At 31.9% G+C, this 21,438-nt stretch overlaps 9 protein-coding genes across 9 annotated transcripts; 6 read left to right on the forward strand and 3 right to left on the reverse strand.

Annotated features, from left to right (window-relative positions):
* Positions 1-629: 629 nt before the first annotated feature.
* Positions 630-2,529, forward strand: T551_02300 (uncharacterized protein; the record flags this gene model as incomplete). Its single annotated transcript, XM_018374563.1, has 6 exons — positions 630-638; positions 705-930; positions 1,070-1,110; positions 1,169-1,888; positions 1,935-2,092; positions 2,136-2,529. The coding sequence occupies 6 exons, from the start codon at positions 630-632 to the stop codon at positions 2,527-2,529; spliced, it is 1,548 nt and encodes a 515-aa protein (XP_018229135.1).
* A 262-nt stretch (positions 2,530-2,791) lies between these two features.
* Positions 2,792-4,094, forward strand: T551_02301 (uncharacterized protein; the record flags this gene model as incomplete). Its single annotated transcript, XM_018374564.1, has 5 exons — positions 2,792-3,215; positions 3,259-3,428; positions 3,476-3,601; positions 3,647-3,999; positions 4,052-4,094. The coding sequence occupies 5 exons, from the start codon at positions 2,792-2,794 to the stop codon at positions 4,092-4,094; spliced, it is 1,116 nt and encodes a 371-aa protein (XP_018229136.1).
* Positions 4,095-4,686: 592 nt separating this feature from the next.
* T551_02302 (uncharacterized protein) lies at positions 4,687-6,105 on the reverse strand (the record flags this gene model as incomplete). The annotated part of the gene is made up of 6 exons (XM_018374565.1): positions 4,687-4,702; positions 4,746-4,899; positions 4,946-5,360; positions 5,423-5,635; positions 5,679-5,857; positions 5,904-6,105. The coding sequence occupies 6 exons, from the start codon at positions 6,103-6,105 to the stop codon at positions 4,687-4,689; spliced, it is 1,179 nt and encodes a 392-aa protein (XP_018229137.1).
* Positions 6,106-6,254: 149 nt separating this feature from the next.
* Positions 6,255-7,674, forward strand: T551_02303 (mRNA-processing endoribonuclease; the record flags this gene model as incomplete). Its single annotated transcript, XM_018374566.1, has 6 exons — positions 6,255-6,383; positions 6,438-6,491; positions 6,539-6,828; positions 6,869-6,948; positions 6,999-7,597; positions 7,651-7,674. The coding sequence occupies 6 exons, from the start codon at positions 6,255-6,257 to the stop codon at positions 7,672-7,674; spliced, it is 1,176 nt and encodes a 391-aa protein (XP_018229138.1).
* Positions 7,675-8,205: 531 nt separating this feature from the next.
* T551_02304 (E2 ubiquitin-conjugating protein UBC8) lies at positions 8,206-8,886 on the reverse strand (the record flags this gene model as incomplete). The annotated part of the gene is made up of 3 exons (XM_018374567.1): positions 8,696-8,886; positions 8,601-8,647; positions 8,206-8,527 (listed from the first exon to the last, which is right to left on the reverse strand). The coding sequence occupies exons 1-3, from the start codon at positions 8,822-8,824 to the stop codon at positions 8,206-8,208; spliced, it is 498 nt and encodes a 165-aa protein (XP_018229139.1). The 5' UTR covers positions 8,825-8,886.
* Positions 8,887-10,512: 1,626 nt separating this feature from the next.
* T551_02305 (uncharacterized protein) lies at positions 10,513-13,732 on the forward strand (the record flags this gene model as incomplete). Its single annotated transcript, XM_018374568.1, has 9 exons — positions 10,513-10,799; positions 11,166-11,257; positions 11,328-11,397; positions 11,444-11,465; positions 11,891-12,113; positions 12,280-12,692; positions 12,738-13,189; positions 13,237-13,319; positions 13,377-13,732. 9 exons carry the CDS (start codon positions 10,513-10,515, stop codon positions 13,730-13,732), a joined length of 1,998 nt encoding a protein of 665 aa, XP_018229140.1.
* Positions 13,733-14,235: 503 nt separating this feature from the next.
* On the forward strand, positions 14,236-17,406 carry T551_02306 (elongation factor 3; the record flags this gene model as incomplete). Its single annotated transcript, XM_018374569.1, has 1 exon — positions 14,236-17,406. One exon carries the CDS (start codon positions 14,236-14,238, stop codon positions 17,404-17,406), a length of 3,171 nt encoding a protein of 1,056 aa, XP_018229141.1.
* Positions 17,407-17,597: 191 nt separating this feature from the next.
* T551_02307 (uncharacterized protein) lies at positions 17,598-18,625 on the reverse strand (the record flags this gene model as incomplete). Its single annotated transcript, XM_018374570.1, has 2 exons — positions 17,598-17,814; positions 17,856-18,625. The coding sequence occupies 2 exons, from the start codon at positions 18,623-18,625 to the stop codon at positions 17,598-17,600; spliced, it is 987 nt and encodes a 328-aa protein (XP_018229142.1).
* Positions 18,626-19,681: 1,056 nt separating this feature from the next.
* On the forward strand, positions 19,682-21,240 carry T551_02308 (Ca(2+)-dependent cysteine protease MCA1; the record flags this gene model as incomplete). The annotated part of the gene is made up of 9 exons (XM_018374571.1): positions 19,682-20,120; positions 20,167-20,196; positions 20,239-20,336; positions 20,376-20,405; positions 20,452-20,614; positions 20,656-20,696; positions 20,739-20,941; positions 20,985-21,158; positions 21,198-21,240. The coding sequence occupies 9 exons, from the start codon at positions 19,682-19,684 to the stop codon at positions 21,238-21,240; spliced, it is 1,221 nt and encodes a 406-aa protein (XP_018229143.1).
* Positions 21,241-21,438: the final 198 nt, after the last annotated feature.

Here is a 21,438-nt window from a genome sequence, read left to right on the forward strand (position 1 = left end):
AATTTTTATTTAATATCTATAATAAATATTAATATTATTGTTTTATAATATAATAATAAGATATTTTTTATAAAAAAGATAATCTAATCACCTATATTCAAATGTTTTATTATATAACTTATTAAAACATTTTTGTTAATATATCTTAATTAAACTAATATTTTATTAATAAAATATAATAAACCATAAAAATAAAAAAAGGTCAAACTAAATTATAGATTTAAATTTATAAAATTCATATATAATCTATCCTTATTTCTTTGAAATAAAAATCTTCATAATTTTTACTCCTTTGCCCATTAAAATTTATTAATGATATACATATATAATAAACTTTTAATCAACCACTTTATTAAAATCTTTAAATAATCTATATTTTTTTTAGGAATATTCAATTATTATTTAATTAAAAAATTAATGTCCGTGCAAACAATGATATAACGTGCACTTTTGAACTAAAACTTTAGGATAATATTAAATTTTAAAATATCAAAAAAATTAAAAAGGAATATTCTTAAAATCTTTGAAAACAAAGGACTCTTTTTACATTTAAGCAGTTTAAGTTTAAGAATTCTAATATTTTTTTAAAAAAATTAACTATACCTTTAAAATATTGAAAATAACTACTTATGATTGGGGTAAATAAACTTATAAACTAAGGTTTAAGACTTTTAGAATTAATCTCTAACTTTATGAATATTTAGGTATTTAAGATATTAATTCGTTCTGGCAAGAAAATTCAAAATTTATTTAAACATTTACCACTACCTGATTGTCAAAATTTAAAAAAAACTACTTATAATGGTTCAGAAATACAAAAAAAAACGAAGAAAAACATAAAGAGCATAGGGAATAACAAATGTGAAATGGCTGGTCCATGTTCAATTAATGAAAATTCAAATGCTCAAAAATATCTTCCCAAATATTCAGGTCTTGAGAAATATACATTAATTGAAAAAATGGGAGAGTAAGATATTATTTTAATTTGTAAATATATATATTTATGTGTTTAGTGGTGCATATAGCGATGTTTACAAGGCTATTTGTAATGATTCTAAAGAATATGTAGCAATTAAAGTGATACGTAAATATAAACTTAATTATTTGCAAGTAAGTAGCTTTTTCTTTAATTAAGATTTGAATTACAATATATTTATAAAAAAATTAGAAAGCAAATGTTTTTAAAGAAATTCGAATTATGCAAGATGTTGATCATCCAAATATTGTTCGTTTTCTTAGTTTTTTAGAAAATGATGATTATTATTTTCTTATTCTTGAACTCCTCGAAGGAGGCGAAATTTTTCATCAAATTGTTCGACTTACATACCTATCAGAAGATCTTTCTAGACATATTATTCTACAAGTTGCTCATGCTATACGCTATCTTCATGAAAAAAAAGGAATTGTTCATCGAGATATTAAACCAGAGAATATTCTTTTTAGACCAATTCCATTTATCCCTAGCAAATCCCCTAAGATAAGGACAGGAGAAAGTACTAATAAACAAGATGAAGGTATATTTATTAAAGGTATTGGTGCTGGTGGTATAGGGCATGTTAAAATCGCAGATTTTGGACTTAGTAAAGTTATTTGGGATAAACAAACAATGACTCCTTGTGGCACTATTAGTTATACTGCTCCTGAAATTTTAAAAGATCAAAAATATTCTAAATGTGTTGATATGTGGGCTTTAGGTTGCGTTCTTTATACGCTTCTTTGTGGGTTTCCACCATTTTATGATGAAAACATTCAAGTTCTCTCAAGAAAAGTTGCTCAAGGTGAATATTCTTTTTTAAGTCCTTGGTGGGATGAAATTAGCAAAAGTTCTCAAGATCTTATTAGTAATCTTTTAAGAGTAGATCCCAGAGAGCGATATACCATTGACCAGGTAATAAAAATAAATTATCTAGCTTTATAAAATAAATTTTTGCTAGTTTTTAAATCATCCGTGGATCCTAGAATCCAATAAAGAGACGCAATTTACACATGACATGTCTTGTATTTCTAGTACTCTAACTACAGATTCTACTATTTCTTTAAAATCTAAACTCAAAACTCCTTTTGCGTTTAAAGGATCTCGAAAGGATTTTGGGTAAATATATTCTTACTTTAATCTCTATTTAATAATATTTAAGATCTCTGAATATTATTCCTCTACGTAAAGCATTTGATATTTCATATATGGTTCAACGTATGAAAGAAGAAAATGCATTTCATATGCCTATGATATTAAATAATAATTTTGAAAATACTGAGAAAATCAACTATTTTATTAAAGAAGCATTGCAAAAAAATATGCTTTCAAAGGCATTTAAAAAAGACTTTTATTCCGAAAAGAAGAATTCAAAGAATATATATATAAATCATAAAGAGGAATATGATACATTTACATATCCTGATTATTTTTCACTCACTCAATCATGTACTGATCATTCTTTACAAAAATCTCATGAATCTCAATTTGAATTATCTTTAGAAAAATCTTCTCTCTTATGTCGCAGAAAAGCTCTTATTGCTGTCGATATTTAAATTTTTATTTAAATAATACTTTTTTTTGATTATTTCATTGATAATCATGTAGTGTATAATATAAATAAATATTTAGATGCTGGTCATCTATTATTTTATAAACATATATAATATGTTTTCTTTATTACATTTTTACTTACTTGATTATACTTATATTTTTTAAAATATCTCGAAAGTATAACTTAAGCTAGCTCATAATGTTTTTTCTTTATAAGATTCATTATTGATCAAAAACTGTGCAAAAATACATAAAAAAACAACAATGTCTGATAAGAAAGAAGATTTTATGTCTCTTTTTGATTCAATTGATAAAATTGATTCAAAAAATCCACCTCAGGATTTTCCAATAGAAAATATTCAAGATGAAAAGGCTGTTTTTGAATTTTTAGATGATATTGTTAAAAAAAAGCCTCTTGAAGAACAGGAAAATAAATTGTCAGATAAAAAGAATGTAAAAGAAAATGTAGAAGAAAATATTTTACATGAAAAATCACCAAAAACAAGTCTAGTTGATAAAACTTTAGGAAAAAAGATTGAAAAAACATGGTTTGAAGGGATTCTGGATAACACTTCATTCTTTTTTAAACAAGCTGAAGAAAAAGTAAAGCAATTTCAACATTTAGAAGGAAAAAAAATTGAAGAAAAAGTACGCAATATAGTGGATACTGATACATTAGGAAAATTTGGTATAAAAAAATAGAAACTTTATATGTCTTATCATGTATCTAGGAAACCAATTTCGATCAAATGCTATTCCTACTTTGTCTTCTACATTTAATTATATGCTAAATGTAGTTGCACCACCTATCTCATTACATGAAATATTAGAAATTGAAATATATCATAATCTAGTATTCTTTCCAAAATTAGATCAAATGGTGTATTCAATATTTGATGAGGTAAATATATTTTAAAGATCTATTCTATAATTTATATGTTTTTTAAGATTATATCACATATAGAAAATGAAGATGTTGTTATACAGAAAGGAAAGAAAAATATCTTGAGAACAGAACCTATGAAAGAATTTCGTATATTTGAAGAATATGAGGCTGCAATTGACTCGGCAAAGGTAAAAAATTTAAAATCATAGAAATATTATAAAATCAATCACTAGGAGCATATCATTCCTTTTTTGGGTTTAGAAAAAAAAAGAACAGAATCTTCCAATTCCTTAACAATATATACATCAATTTATATATCTATTCAGGCTTATTCATTTAATTTAAAAGATATGTCATCAAACAATAAGGAAAAAAACAAGAATGAAAAAATGTTTTCATTCGTGATATACTTAAATGATCCTTATAATGAGCTTGAATTAAATACACAAAGCCAAGCGTTACCAATTGAATGGCTTTATCAATTAAATAATATAAATATGAATCCTAAATTGTCTGTTACCAATTTAAATTTAATAACTGAACAAATTGAAAAAACATTACAACTTTCTATTGGAGTTATTGCACAGTATGTTTATTTTTTGATAGTATTTTAAAAATTCATATTAATTATTTTATAGACTTTATATAGAAAAACGTGATAATAAAAGCAATTCTACTTAAAATAAACATGTTTCAACAAATTAATATCAATTCATTACGGAAAACTTAAATTACGAGTTTTATATTGCTTTATTTAACCTGTATTTTTTTTCTAAATGTTTTTTTTTAAAAAAAACTTTATTTCAACTTTCTAACATTATCTATCAAATATACGTATATGAATAGATAAAAAATTATAAATACAGTTATTAAAGAAAAGAATAAAACATAATACTTGAATATTTCATAATTAAAAAATCTTATAAAATAATTCAAATTTTTACTAGTAAGAATAATTAATTATACTATTTTTGACTATACTATTAACGGCTTTTCTTTTTATACTCAGAAATCAACTAACATGTAAATAGTAATTTTATAAAAACAATTTAATATTTTATGTAGTTTATATTTAAAATTTATTTTTCTATGAAATTACTCTTTACCAAGAAATTAATACAATTTTAAAACAGTTTTTTTTTTTTTAAAAAAGTGACCCACTCCAACATATATTTTAAACAGTTCCAAAAATCGACAACAATAATCAAAAAACAAAATTCCTGAATAATTATTTATGGGAATCAATCATACTTTCATGTAATTTAATTTAGAACTAATCCCAGAATGAGCTTTATTCATTATAAAACATAAAATACTCACTTGTTTACATACTTATTTCTAAACAGTCGCCTTACAAATGATTTTATGCCTCTATACTTTAATAAAGAAAACAAAAATGATAAAATAACAATAAAATCACATATATATATACTCCACCAAATTTGATTTATAACAAACGGGTATAAACAATAGGAAAATTCCCATTCTTTCATTTATGTTAAAACAGATCAAAACTATAGATTAATACTTACTATCACTAGCTTCGTTTATTTTAGCACTGAAAACGCCAGAATAACCTCCATACTGTCCCATCATACTACGAACTGTAATCTCACGTATGCCTTCTTTTTCATTATTAAACCTTTTCACAATCCACATTCCCTGATCATCAAGCATATGAATACAATCACAACCTTCATGATCATGTCCTGTTATAATAGCGCCGTTATATATATGATTAAAAAGTCTTGTAAGAACTAAATTGCTTGAATTTTCGGAAAGATGATTTTGTTCTTTTATAGTCTTATCTTTCTCATAATACTTAACGTAAGGAGGATCCTTGCACAATCCTTTATGCTTATACAGAGGCAAATGCGTAAGTAAAATTGTCGGTATCTGCTCTTTTCCCATTTTATCTAAAAAAACAAGTGTTTCCTGCCGTATAGACTATACAGCTATCAATATCAAAAATGTAAAAACTAAACCAAAAAACTATTGAAACAACGAACCTTGTCATATACCGGCTCATCAATACTCAAAGTATTAAGGATAACAATACGTAGCCGTCTAGGCTTCCCCCGAATCATAGTTTCAAAATAATATGCATCATTCACCCTTCCAAATGCACGTTCCCAACGATTAACTCTTTTTCTTGTCATTTCCCCTGAATATCCAATATCATGGTTCCCTGAGACATTAAAAACACCTAAATACGGCTGTCTCTATAATATTTAAAATATTTGCATATCATTCATCTGCTATTACTCTCATAAAGATTTTATTCAATCTATAAACCCTTTTCCTATGTTCTTCGTCTGATATCCACTGACTAGACATCAAATCTCCCAAAATTACAAGATGTGTTGGTCGAGGAAACAATAAAGTCGACATTGCCCATTGAATATGAGAAAGATAAATATCATTGCCCCATAAATCAATATAACCTACAGAATCAAGCCGCTATTTGTGCAAAAAAACACCTTTTCGTACCCCTTAGTCCTTTATTTAAGATTTTGGCATCACCCTCTATTTGAGGATCTGCAAACGTTAAAAGCCTAAATGGAGCCACAGAAAAAAGACGTTTAAAAGGAAAACATCCTAAAATAAGAGGGTATGTATATATATATATAGTTGATAAAGCAGAACAAAAAATAAAGAAAAATTTAAAATAACGTAATATTTTAATTTTCATGAAGTTGACACGTATATCAACGTATCGCAAACATAAAATGAAAAACAGGTAAATTCATAATATACTCATTTTTACACGGAAAAGCCTTTTTTGATTAACAAATATCAGTTAGTGCTGTATTCTTCAATGCTTTTTTCCTGGAATATATTATGTTTTCTCAAAATGCGGGAAAAAACGACAAGAAATATATGATTCCAGAGGAAATTCTAAATGTAGAGATATCTATGGTTCCTGACGAATCTATGGAGCATGATTTGGATTTAAAGACATCATTTATGGTGTGAAGTTATCTTATTTATATTTTTTTATTTCTAAAGGACATACAATCGTAGACTGATAATGAGCACATGCTAAACGATACCGTTATTCTTGTCGTCGATACAAATGTATCTATACCACAAATACTTGACTCTGCTAACCCTTTTTTTTAAAGTTCATAATTTCACACTTATCTCTTATTTCTGATCTAAGCATACATTGCAAAGCACACAATTACATTATTTTGTTTCCTTGGGCCACTATTCAGGAACTAGACGGGCTAAAGTCAGCTGAAAACACTTATTCATCTCTCAGGGAAAAGGACAGGACTTCTTCTGTACGAAAGGCAATCAATTTTATTTATCATTCTTTGTCACAAAAGGAAAATTCAATCAGAGGTCAAAAAATGTCTGAAGTAATAGATGCTTCGCTGTTAGGAGACGACTCTATCCTCGACTGTTGTAGGTATGTGCACGGGTCCCACTATCCATGCTTACTCCTAAAGATATTGGCTTGAAAAACGTCTTTTAACGACCTTTTTGCTGTCCAACGATAAAAACCTCGCCATCAAAGCAATGATCCACGGTACTCTCCTTGCCTCGACTTCCTTGCCTTTCTAAACTTGATGTCATCAGGAATCCATGCTATTTCTTACGAACCCGGTATGCATGCGGGCTCTCTTATGCTCAAAATATCTCAAATCCTCAATCAGACTTTCAACCAGTCTTCTCACTGGCCCTGTACTCTTAGTACTCCTGATGCTCCTCCCACTGAGTCCCTTGCTACTGACATGGACATTGATTCTCCTCCATTTCAGGCACAGACATTTCAGGCAGACATACCCAACATACCTGATACACGCTTCTCTTCTTCACTCGACCTATTAACACACAATGTACATTCTTTCGAAACAGATACACTCGAAACGCACACAGATGAGCCAAACACACTTGAGCCAAACACTGATCAACTTACTGATCAACCAGATATTTTCAAGACAGATGCCTCTAATCCAGACATACTTATTCCACATGTCCCAGACATTCTCTGCCGTCCTGGCTCGCCCCTTCCGCCTGCACTTCGTCCTTTCCTTGCCTCTTTCCTCAACTCTGCCGTTTCCTCTTTTCTTACTGCTGTACCTCTTAAAATACACATTGTCAACGCTCTCGGCTCCGACTCTGCTGAATATCTTCTTCGTACCACTTCGTTTCCTCCTACTTCGCTCGACAGCTTTGTCCACCTCATTCGCTCTTTCTGGTCCACTGTCTTCAAGCCTCTCTTCAACAGACATTCCCTGTACACTTCCGGTAAGATTCCTCACTCGTTTTTTTTCCATTCCTCACTCGATTCTCTCCATTTTCTCATTAATTCTTTGTCAATTCTTCATCAACCCCTTTCAATTCCTCCTAATTCACCACTAATCCTTCCAATCTCCTCGCTAATCATCTACAACTTCTCTATCATTACTACCATTGCTTACTACATAAAAGACTACACAAAAATACACGGAAGTTCCCACGGGAAAGCCCACACACTGCCCCCTCTCGAAGCTGTCGCTACCATCGCCACCACCCACCGCCGCTGGTCCCGCTGGGCCGTTCTCGGCATCGGTATCGGCCCCTCCTCCCCCGACGATCTCCGCACCTGGACCGGTCACCTTGCCGCCCTTTGGGCGCTTCTTGCTGCTCCTGACGCCGCTGCTGTAGCTACCCAGCGTCGCACCGCTGCTCTCTGGCTCTCCCGCCTCGCCGCTCTCTAACATGCATCTATGCCTCAATCTCCGCCACCGCCCAAAGCCCACAAGCGCCCTCCCACCCTCCCAGTGTTTCAAACACTCTATTACTACACCTCCAATGCTCCAGCAGGCTCTACTGGCTCATCTGAGCTTAATGTTCCAACACTGCTCATTTCATCGTTGTCTGTGTCTTCTGGCACTCCTTCTGCAATTTCCTTGGTTGCATATCGTGTTACATAGTCCCGGACCTTCATTTCATATGTTTTTGGCTCCCGCATGAGCAATGCAGCTGCTTCTCCATTGAGAGGATCACACGGGTTTGGATACCGCAGCAACTGTGGCAGAAACACCTCAAAGATGTTGATCATGTCTGCAGCATCAGTAGTGTGCTTCTGTGTCTCTGTATATACCAAACATTGGGGACCACGTCTGATTAATGACATCTAAACACACAGATCCGCTTCTGCTGCTGTCAGCACAAACAGACAGAGTGTATACATACAGTTCATCAATATTTGGGTGAAAAATTCGGTTCATAAAGCCAATCGACTGTGCCATGAGCCGTCAATTGTCTGCACAAGTCTGCAGTGTACTTACCGGCGATTTGTATGGGTATTGATCGGGGAGCTCGACATGAACCTTCCAAATACCGCCTGTAAAGGGAGCTGCCGTCAGCACAGCTATGGAGCATATACGTACTTTCTTCTGGACCGCGGAATTGCACATAAAACTCCTGCCTATAGAGGTTAGTAAGTTAAAAACTCCAAAAAAATGATAAGATGATATTAAGATGGAGTTAAGATGACGTTAAAATGATAACAAGTGTTAAGAAAGAGTTAAAAAGAGTTAAGAAAGTGTTAAGAAAGTGTTAAGAGAGATTAAGAAGGATATTAGAAAAGTTAGAAAGATATTAAGACGATGTTAAGATGATATTAAGAGATGTTAGAAAGGTGTTAAGAAAAAGTAAAAAAAGACAAAAGTGAGGTAAAAGGACTCAGAGAAGACCTGATAGAGAACATACATGTTGTCGTTGACGAGCGTTACCTCGTAATCGCTCATAAGGAGCCGCATGACGTCGGTCTCGATGCGGCGGCGTGGAGAGCTCATCGTCGGAGAGAATGGGGGGCGGCGGGCTTTAAGGGGCGCGGGGGGCGCAAGCATAAAGAGAGCATTAGAGAACAAAAGACGGCATAGAAAAAAGAAGAGGGCTAATAAGAGAAAAAGGTGGATATAAGGGCGCATATAGTGCGTATAATGTGCATAAAATGTATATATGAAGCATATTCAGCGCATATAATGCGTATATAATGCACATATACACGCAAAATGCATAAACCGCATATATAGTGTATACGGTGTATACGGTATATGCGATATATACTATAATAAGTGTGTGTAGCACAGCAATGCGTAGTATGAATATATGTAATAAACAGCATATATAGTGAAAATATAACGCATACAATACGCATATAATATGTATATATAGTAAGAATATAGGATATAATAGGCATATAAGGAATATAATGAGGATATAGGAGATATAGTGTGCATATATACTGTGTTACTAATATATAGTGTCTATAATGTATACACAGCTATATATTCAGTATGTATAGACTATGTATTATATGCCCTACTGTCTGACCAACACACATGTAGGGTCATAGCACGGGTTTATGCATTCTAGACTATACGTGCATATGTATATACTGTATACATGTTGCATTGCACGCTGTATTGCACTATACATTATACAGCACTTGCATACTGCACGTATGCATCTATATGCATATGCATGCCACTGCGTGCCAGTGGGAGTCTGTGCGTATATATATATATATGTATGTATATCTGTATATATCTGTATATATGTATATATGCACAGTGCGTACATACAGCGTGCGTCTGATGCATACAGTGCACTGTCTGTCAGCGGTCCGCTGTAGGTGTGTATGCGGTGTGTATGCACTGTATATGTATAGTGTATGCGTTATATTTGCTCTATACACTGTTATACACAAATTAGGCTGTATGCACAGACATACATGCTGCTTTACCTGTATACAGTGTACACGCTCATATATACGTATATAGACATATCCACGCGTATCCATACTACCCACACTACTCACATTGCATACTATACGCTCTGCATACATTAGAATATCGAGTAATGTATAGTGTGTGCTGTATACATGTAACATATACGTTGCTAATACATATGCATTACTGTATGTGTATTGTATACACACATATGCTGTATATTATAGCATCGCATGTACTGCATATATATAATATATATAGTGTATGCGTAGTATATGTATATTATGACGTGTTATATGCGTGTTATATTCGCGTTATATGCACGTTATATACGCGGTGTCCACGTGACCCACTGTGCATGCTCGTTGATGGACACCGAATGCCGTTTCTGGCTGTTTTGGATTTCACCAGACCTAACAACTCATGAAGAGCAACAAGTACACCTACAAACAGTCAAAGCTGCACTGATTACTCACTGGCAGTGTTGCAGCAATGAGTATATATGGTACGATGCAGCAGGACCAACGCTTATGCTGCGTGAGGCGCCCGCGCATATATACGGGCGAATATACTGCGGAGAAGCAGTGGAGGATGAGTGGTATATGGTTGCAGTTCTGCGTGAAATATCACAGACATTTCCGGCTCTCTATATAAGGTTGGTTGCTAAGCCGCGGCAGTAAGCATAGTTGCACAGCATATAATACGCATATACAACGCATATAATACGCATACAATGCACATATAACACGCATATAACACACATATAATACATATGTAATGCATATATGTTGCATACATAGCATAAACATAGAATATATGGCATATAGAGTATAAGCACGCTATAAGTATACTATAAGCAGTGTAAGCACTGTATAAGTGGTATATACATAATAAATATACAGGAAATATACACAGTATACACAGTAAAGTATAAGCAGTAGGTATATGCAGTAAATGGAAATGACATGCCGAAGACAGCGGCAAAACACCAGTTAAGACAAAATTAAAACTGACAAAATAGAGTTACTGATGGTGATGGTGAATTTTTACTAATTGAGGGCGCAAAGGCGCTTCCGCGCTGGTTGGACACAGGGAGTTCAGGATATCGGGTGAGTGGAAAGAATTACACAGGCACTGGGACAGACAGAAACACTGGAAAGATATAATTGATATTTATATATAGGAAATGTGTGGGGAATACTTAGAAGAAGTACAGAATATATGTCCATAGACAAAAAGCGGTTGGAAGAAATGTAATAGGTTTAACAAAAATTTGAGCAGTTAATAGATGTTTAAAAGACTTGATAAAAGTGCAAAGCATGTAGAAAAAGGGTTAAACACTTAGAAGGAGTATCATATGTTTAACAAGTATAAAATGTTTAAAAAAGGTCTTAGACGTCTGTTAAACGTTTAACAGGCGTTTAACAGATGTTTTACAATAGTGTAAAATACATAGTAGAAATATTGGGTGTTTAAAAGAAATATAAAGCATGGAAGAAAGCTAATGCATGGTTATTGGGAGTGTTATGCATTTGTTAGGAACATTAAATGTTTAACAGAAGCATTAAATGTTTAACAAGAGTGCAGAATAGTTAAAAGAGATGTTAGGTGGATAGAATATGAAATGTTAGAGGTATAAGGTACATAAAAGAAGCGTATAGTCTCCAGTGAATGCATATAATATTTAAAAGAAGCACAAAGTGCATAGAAGAAGTGCCTGAAAAGTGTGTTATTTAATTTACTAAGCAAACAAAGGTATGGATCAATCAGGGCCAACTAAAAATTATTCCTGCTAAAGAGCTGGCTGAAGGGCGGTCTAGAGCGGAGATCCGGGGTTTAAAGCTTGATGAGGCACTGTTTTTCCTTCGAAATACATCGGAGGATTTGTTATACGATCAGAAACTTGAAAAGTGTGCGTTTTGGAGGATTGAAGGGTACGTTGTGATTAAAAGAGCACTTCCAAGTGCATGTAATGCCTTTGTAGTGAAAATAATGTTTTCACTTTAAAAGAAGCGTTTTGATAGCACTTTTAAAGTACAAATATTGTTTTTAGAGTATAAGTAATATTTTTAAGATGCTAAAAAAGGAAAGATAGTACTTTTAGAATAAAAATAGTGCTTATAGGATTTGACTAGTCAGTGCTTTTGAGTGTAGGGATAGGCTAATGGATCTTTGGTATAGATACCAAGAAAAAATGAAAAAAAGTCTACATAGGACACGAGTAATCGTTCCCCGGCCAGTTGCCCACTTGCTACATGTAGCACCAAACCTTATAGCAGCAGCAACACAGGAATTTTATACACGAGACCCGGTTTCACTTAAAGCATGTGAGAAAATGAATATGTTTTTCCCGAAAGACATGGTTTCAGTTGTGGTTAGAACAACAAAGACCCTACATGCACAATTGAAAGGCCAAATGTTCCACAAACATCCTTTATTTAACCTGCCAATGCCTGGATCTTTAAATTATGAGGAAGCGATAATGGGTATGAAGATCACCTGTGGATTTGAGATGTTGTGTGCAAAAGGGTCTCCAAAACACCCTGTGGTACGTGAGATTTTATAATAGACTAGTTTTTATTTTGTTTGATAGTATGATATAGAGAAGGATCCAAATTGGACATCTTTTCTCAAGAAATTGGAACTAAGTGGGTATTTTGAGGATGAAAAAGAGGGATCTGCAAAGTACAGATTGTTGAAAGATCATGCAATTGAGTGTTTTTTAAAATCAAAACCATCAGAATCTATTGTTGAAACGATAAACGATCCTTTATCACAGATATCAGATATTCTAAAACAGGTACTTCCAAGTGATGAAGATATTTCCAAATGGCCAGATAGATGTGATAATGATGACTTTTTGAACGTTAGCCCTGATGAATTGGATGAATTAATGCGTTCGAGGACAGCATTTTTTTCAGACAAAGATGTAGCGAAAAAGATACAAGAACCTTTATCTGACAATACACTTGAATCAGTAGTAAAAAAGTTCGAAAGCTTTGTGAGTAATGAAGAGGCAGGTCCAGATGGAGTTGATCCTGAAAGGTAGGTTTTTTATTTATAAAATAAAAATACAGTTAATATAATTAAAGCGATTTCTTTAGTGATACAGCTACTAATAGTGATATAAGCTTTAATGAAGAAGAGTTTATAAGGCTTATGAAAGAGACGCTAGGTAAGAATATAGAATGTATTTTTTAATAATTCTTTTCTAAGTGTTCTCATTTTACAGATATATCCAATGAACATTTGATAGATGTCAAAAATCATCCAACATCAGAGAAACTAGCGTCAAATCACAAAACGCTAAGTGACTCGATACCAAATGAACCTGTTATTCGAGATTTTATGGATGCCATGGACGCAGAATTATCGTCTACAACTCTTAAAGATTCCTTTTCAAAATTTTCGACTGATACACCTTGTTCTGTGGAAGAAAACGAAAATGCGAATATACAATATAATCTTCTTAAAAACCTCTATGAGAGTGCTCATGGACAACATGGCACCCCTGGTCCGGCCGATACTTTACTTAAAAGTATGCATCTTTCTTTACCATCTGATCCATCAATATCTCATTCATCATAAAATCAATTTTTTTGGTTTTTACAGGAGAAACAACCATATTTATTTTTGAAATTTTAAAACAATGCATTTTTGATGTACACTTTATACAGTAGTATTTATTTTTTGGTAAAAAGGGTAATAACATATTTTTTTACATGTGATATAAAATATCTATAACAGATAAACTTTATCTAACAAAGCACACTAAAAACATAAAAATATAATACAAGGTCTTTGAGTTTTTCTAAATCTTGATACATTCATTTTTACTTTTATTCAACACTTACTTCTATATTAACCAAAGGTTTTCTCTATCTTAAACCTACTTGCGTAAATAAACCAAATACGTATTTCAATAGATTTTAAAAAATATGTAATATTTTTTTTACTCAACTTTATTTTTTTTTACTAATATTTTTTACTAAAATTATTCATTCTAAGCGAGATCGATCTTAAAAGGCATTTTTTTTAAAAAAAAAATTCTACACGGCAGCTTTATTTATTAATAATTATCTACAAAACATATGTTGCCAGTTGTGGATATGGTTGAACAAGTTTCAGTAGTCAAAGAAACGCCATCACTGAAGATATTAACAGAGTTGTTGCATAAGTTGAACGTTTCACTTGAAGAAACGGAAAAAAAAGAGGTAGTTGATAATAAAGAATCTTCAGTTGAGGAAAAAGGAGATTCGGATATATATGGACGAGCATTTTGTATTTTAACGGAAAAGATTAAAACAAAAGATGCTGGAGTACGAGAACAAGCATTAAAAGCCATATCATCAATATTTTCTAAGAAAATTAACCCCGGACTTGAGCCATATCTTGTTCAACTTTTATCGGTGCTTTTAACACAGATTGGAGTAGACAAAATAGCAACAGTACGGGCAGAAGCTATTGCTGTGAGTGAAAATATTGTTAAAGAAGTGAATCCCTATGCAGTTAAAGCGGTTCTTCCGCCGATTATTAAGTCGATTCAAGTATCTGGAAAATTGGCGGAAAAAATGTGTGCATTCCGTATGCTTGATATACTCGTTAAAAGAGCACCATGTCAAATGTCGTATCGGTTACCAGAGTTGATTCCTATTTTATCAGAGTCTATGTGGGATGCACGGGTAGATGTTAAAAATCAAGCACGAAAAACGATGACGGAAGTATGCTCACTTATATCTAATCCGGATATTGAGCGCTTTATTCCTATACTCATTGATTGTATTGCTGAACCGGAAAAAGTCCCAGAAACAATTCATACTCTTGGAGCTACGACTTTTGTTCAGGAAGTGCATGCATCAACGTTATCTATTATGGTTCCATTATTAGCAAGAGGTTTAAATGAGCGTGCAACTGCTATTAAGCGCAAATCCGCAGTTATCATTGATAATATGTGTAAACTTGTTGAAGATCCTCATATTATCGCTCCCTTTTTACCTAAATTGATGCCAATACTTGAAAATGTTAAGGAAACTATTGGTGATCCGGAATGTAGAGCAGTTACTAATCGTGCTTTGGCCACATTGATTCGAGTTGGAAATGTTAAGGATGGAAAAGTATCCGAAGTTCCAACACTAGGAGAGCCAGAAACTTGTTTGGAAACACTTCACTCTATTCTTAAAAAGCAGGAGTTAATAACAACATCTGATATTTATTTGAATTATATTTCTTGTATCGCATCTCAATTGATTAACGAAAAAAACAATGAGGTTGTCGATTGGAATTCAAACGTTCTTCCATATTTGCATCATATTGTTATCGACGCGGATGTTAATTCTATTGTTGACCATTTTAGAAAACGAGCTATTTCATGTTTTGATAGTTCATTAAATGAAGTGGAAGAAGAAGAGGGTGATGATTTGTGTAATTGTGAGTTTTCTCTCGCATATGGTGCAAAAATTCTTTTAAACAGAACGTTTTTAAACCTCAAACGTGGTCGCAGATATGGTTTATGTGGTCCTAATGGCTCGGGAAAATCAACTCTTCTTCGTGCTATTTCGAATGGTCAAGTAGAAGGATTTCCTATGGAATTGAAAACTGTATACGTCGAACATGATATTGATGACACAGAATCAGTAACTTCTGTTCTTGATTTTATAGCAAATGATCCATTAGTTACAGTCAACAATAAACAAGATGCAATAGATTCCCTTTTAAAACATTCCTTTACAGAGGATATGCTTTCAATGCCTATTTCTAGCCTTTCAGGTGGTTGGAAAATGAAATTGGCATTAGTTCGTGCTATGCTTCAGAAAGTAGATATTTTATTATTAGATGAACCTACAAATCATTTAGATGTAAAAAATGTTGCTTGGCTTGAAAGTTTTTTGATTTCACAAAGTCAAATTACTAGCATTATAGTTTCGCACGATTCTGGTTTCTTGGATAATGTTGTTCAAAGTATTATTCACTACGAACATTTTAAACTTAAAAAATATGTAGGCAATATGAGTAAATTTGTTTCTATGGTTCCTGCTGCTCGATCTTATCAAGATATTTCTCAATCTGAGCTTGAATTTACTTTTCCAGAACCAGGTTATTTGGAAGGCGTTAAGACTAAACAGCGTGCTATTTGTCGTATGCGGGATATAGAATTTCAATATGAAGGAACTAGTGCTCCTCAAATTGTAGATATTTCGCTTCAAGTTTCCTTATCATCACGTATTGCTGTTATAGGGCCTAATGGTGCAGGGAAATCTACATTAATTAAAGTTCTTTGCGGTGAACTTATTCCGCAAAAAGGTGAAGTTTGGTGTCATCCTAATCTTCGGATTGCATATGTTGCTCAAGCTGCATTCACCCATCTTGGTTCTCATGAAAATAAAACACCATCTGAATATATTCAGTGGAGGTATCGTACAGGCGAAGATTCGGAAACTATAGATAAAGCTTCTCGGCAAATAACTGAAGCTGATGAAATCCTTATGGACAAAATTTTTAAAATTAATGGGACTAGTAGAAAAATTAAAGAAATCCTTTCTCGAAGAAAACTTAAAAATACGTATGAATATGAGTGCTCTTTCCTTCTTGGAGAAAATATTGGGCAAAAAAATGAACGATGGGTACCATTAAACAGTACAGACAATGCTTGGTTACCTCGGAACGAGTTACTAGAATCACATTCTAAAATGCTTGCTGAAATCGATTTAAAAGAAGCTTTAAAATCAGGGAACTTCCGTCCTTTGGTTCGTAAAGAAATTGAAAAACACTGTGAAAATTTTGGCCTTGATGCGGAACTTGTTACACACTCAAGAATCAAGGGTTTATCAGGAGGTCAGAAAGTCAAATTAGTTCTTGCTGCAGGGTCATGGTTAAAGCCTCATATTATTGTTTTAGATGAGCCTACAAATTATCTCGATAGGGATTCTTTAGGTGCTCTTTCAAAAGCTCTTAAGAAATTTGAAGGTGGTGTTGTTATTATTACACATTCTTCTGAATTTACAAAGAATCTTACTGAAGAAGTTTGGAGTGTACAAAATAGACGAATGACTCCATCTGGGCATAATTGGGTCCAAGGTCAAGGAACTGGGCCTAGGCTTAAAGAAGAAGATCAACAAGAAGATCAGTTTGATGCACTAGGAAATAAGATTGATATAAAGAAAAAGCCGAAAAAATTAACAGGATCCGAGTTAAGGAAAAAGAAAAAAGAGCGTATGGCTCGACGAAAAAGAGGTGAAGATGTTTTTTCAGATGAAGACGAATAAGGAAAACAGTCTACCAATATATCTATCTCGTTCAATATATATCCAGTCGATTCAACATATATTTTTGTTATTTTTTTTTAAATATTTAATCGTAATATACTTTTATAAGACATTCTTATCTTCACGTGACTAATATCGTTAAATCGATTATTTCTATATTGAGTACAGTAATAATATATATTGCTGAGCACTTAGCCTGATATCGGTATAGTTTGACTTTCTCTATTTGTTTCCATCTTAAGGATCTCCAATATTACTTGTTGTTGAATTGGTTTAAGTATTTTTAGTTTTCCTTCTGCAGCAACAACAAATCCACCACAACCGATCCGACAGAGTTCCAATTGATTAAAATCAATTGCAGTTTGATATTCTAAATGCTTTTTTAGTTCTTCAAGAAAGTTTGGCCCTCTTTTTCTGTTAATACACATTTCTTGTTAAGTCTAACAAACCTTTCCCGCCATATCTGTACATCTTGTCCTTTTACCCCAACCGTTATTCGTCTTAAACCCTTTATCCCTTTTGTAGAGAATGTTAGTTCTAATGGCAATGAACTCTCTTCGCTCATTGGAACTATTGATATTACATAACTTTGCAAAAGATGTGTTAATGTCTCTGCACTCAGCCGAAATGGTGTTGCCCATGTATCAAAACGTGTTGCTAAATAGGTTACAACAATCTGAAGCAAATCTCCTGGAACTCTTGATATAAGTAATGGAAAATTTCCCCATTTTCCCTTTGGCTCATCATTCAATGATACTAAAAAACATGCATAACTATTTTCTTGAACTTTAGCAGAAGATACTCCTTGTGTATCTATTCTTCTTTCTATATAATGTTCTTCCATTTGTTTATCTTCTTCATCTGCTGTTGTAAACTCAAAAACCATCCAAACACAACCTCCAAGATCTTGCTGTGCTGGCATCCAAACCCATTGGCAGGAAACAAAGCACATCTCTGAAAGGCGTGATGAAGAAAAAGAAGATAATGAAGAGGATAATTTTCTCGAGTCTTGGCTTAATTTTTCCGAGTGTTTCATCTGTTGTTGTGACCGACGGATCGTTATTGCCATTTCATGTGCATGGGCTGCTAAAGAGTCCTTGGAGAAGCGGAAAAGCGGAGTAAGTTTTGTAAGTGTTAAAGAATGATTAAACCATTCAAAATTTTCTTCTAAAGATCCATTAAATAACCTTCCAGAAAGCCCTTTTAGCTGATGATTCATCAGTGGTTGTTAAAGACAGTGATATCGATGATTCATCATGTATAAATTAAATGTGTAAGAATATATCTTAGAAATATATGTAAAAACAAGATATTTAATGTTGATTAGATATTAAAGATACAATAAGTAATATTTGAAAAAAAGAATGTTTAATTTGATATAAAACGAATAAATATTTAGTGAAGTTTTGAAGAGTTATAAGTGTTTAAAAGAAGTTGAAATACATTATTTGTTGTATTTCCATAATAAATTTAAATAGGATTTTGTGAATTTATAAATCAGTATTTTAAAAATTTTTTTTCTTTGCAAAATATGAATTTAAAAATGCAAATGTTTAATAAATGTAACAGAAAAAATATTGAATATACCATTTATTCAATATGTCTTTGAAAAGGAAAAATAAAAGTCAAAACCAGTAAAAAACGAATGTATATGACTAAAAACAATTCTTCTGAAATGTCTTGTTTAATAAATATACACTAGGGTATAAATAGAACAATACAAGAAAAATACTTGTAAGAGTAAACACAATTGAAAGTAGTGTTTGAATAACAAAAGTTCTACATGTTAAAAATCATCAAAAAATCAAAACGAGCTTTAAAATATGAAAAAAATTAATTGAAACGTAAAATAAATTCTTCAGCAGAATAAAAAACGAATAAGAACAGTTTCTGAACAGAAATATTTTTATTATAAAAATTTAAAATAAAGTTTCTATCAGATATTTATTGGATTGTTTATTTATAAAAAGAATAACAGTACAAAAAAACTTTCAAAAAATACTTATACAATAGATTTTTTTAAAAAAATCCTTTATTTAAAAAGATTTAAAAACATTTTTTGTTTGATAAATGTTTTTTTCTTTTAGAATCTTTTTTATACCAACTAAAATATCAACTAATAAAAATATTTAAAATAATCTTAAAAATAAAAAAAGCTTGTATTTTTCGAATATTAACCTCTTATCAAAAGATATTTTTATATCTTAGTTTCTTCAAACATCGTAATCTATTATTTAACGTCAAAAAAAAGTATATTAAATAAATTCAAAAAAATATGAGTTATCCAGGTGCAAGATATCACAAATATCATCCAGGAACACCTAGCAATCAGAATACTTATGTATATACGGGATTTCCTCCAAATTCATGCCCTCCACAAGCTATGCAACCGTCTCCACATCCATATTATGGAGGTCCAATAAATCAAGAACCATATGGATATTACTGTTTACCTCCATGTACGCCTCAACAAGGGTCTTTTGTACCACCTGAAACTGTAAATCAAGGAAATTCTAGAATACCAGCAACAAATCAACCAAATTTTCAGTATTCTAATTGTTTAGGAAGAAAGAAAGCGTTATTCATTGGTATTAATTATTTTGGAACTCGTAGACAACTTTCAGGGTGTATTAATGGTGAAGATATATACTTTTTGCTTTTTTCCATGACTAGAGCAATTTTAGATGTACATAACATTTCACAATTTGTTCAAGGTGATAAATTAAAAAAAAATTAAAAAATGTACTAAATAGAGACAAGAACGCTATGGTTATCATATTGATGATATAGGTACTTTTGGAATATTTTTTTTCATAAACTTATATTTCGTAGTAATTCTTACAGATGATCAAACAAATCCTCGTGGTATTCCGACAAAAAAAAATATTATTGATGCAATGCATTGGCTTGTAAAAGACGCTAAACCTAATGTATTTTTTTTTTTTTTAATTATTTCTTATATTGTTCAGGATAGCCTTTTTTTCCATTATAGTGGTCATGTTCGTATTTTATAAGTCATTAATAGTAAAAATTAATATTATTTAGGGAGGGCAAATAGATGATATGGATGGTGATGAAGAAGATGGAAGTGATGAAGTAATATACCCTGTTGATTCTAATCATGCAGGCTATATTACAGATGACATCATGCACAATATTCTTGTTAGATCTTTGCCACCTGGTTGTCGTCTTACTGCTATATTCGACTGTAATTGTTTATTTTTTTTACAAAAAATTAATAATTTTTAGGTTGTCATTCAGGTTCTATTCTGGATTTACCTTTTACTTATGTAAAAAAAACTTAAAATAAATATAAATTACTGATTCTTTAGTCTACTGAAGGAAAACTTAAAGAACAAAACCTTCTTTCTGATTCAGCAAACAAGTTACTAAGAGAAGGGCCTTCGGCAAAAGGTGTGATAGGAATGACTTCATCTATTTTTAAAATGGTTAAAAAAGCTACGAACTTAAATAATAATTCTCACCAAGCAAAATATGCAAAGGCATCTCCTGCGGAAGTAATTATGTTTTCAGGGTATTTTAAATTTTTTTAACAATTTAGTTTTAATTCTGCATAGTTGTAAAGATTCTCAAACTTCTGTTGATACATGTGTAAGAAATCAAGCTACTGGTGCAATGAGTTGGGCGTTTAAAAATGCTCTTTTAAAGATGCCAAATCAATCATATTTACAATTATTGAATTCAATTAGATGTGAATTATATCAAAGATATGATCAAAAACCTCAATTAAGGTAATATTTTCTTTAAAAAATATATTCTCATATATATAGTTGCTCTCACCCTATTGATTTGAATCGTTTATTTATTTTGTAATTATTAAAACTTTTATTTGAGTATTACAGATAAATTTATATTTTTAATATTAAATTGTACTTGTTATGATTTAAAATACTTAACAATGTTACTTACAATAAAAACATTTTTTAGATTATTAATATAAATACAGTTTTTTTAAATCAAATTAGCTAAATTTTTTAATTTACTGATACGAAATTGCTATCAAACCAAAGA

This window comes from Pneumocystis jirovecii (assembly GCF_001477535.1).
Source record: "Pneumocystis jirovecii RU7 chromosome Unknown supercont1.10, whole genome shotgun sequence".
Taxonomy (NCBI): domain Eukaryota; kingdom Fungi; phylum Ascomycota; class Pneumocystomycetes; order Pneumocystales; family Pneumocystaceae; genus Pneumocystis; species Pneumocystis jirovecii.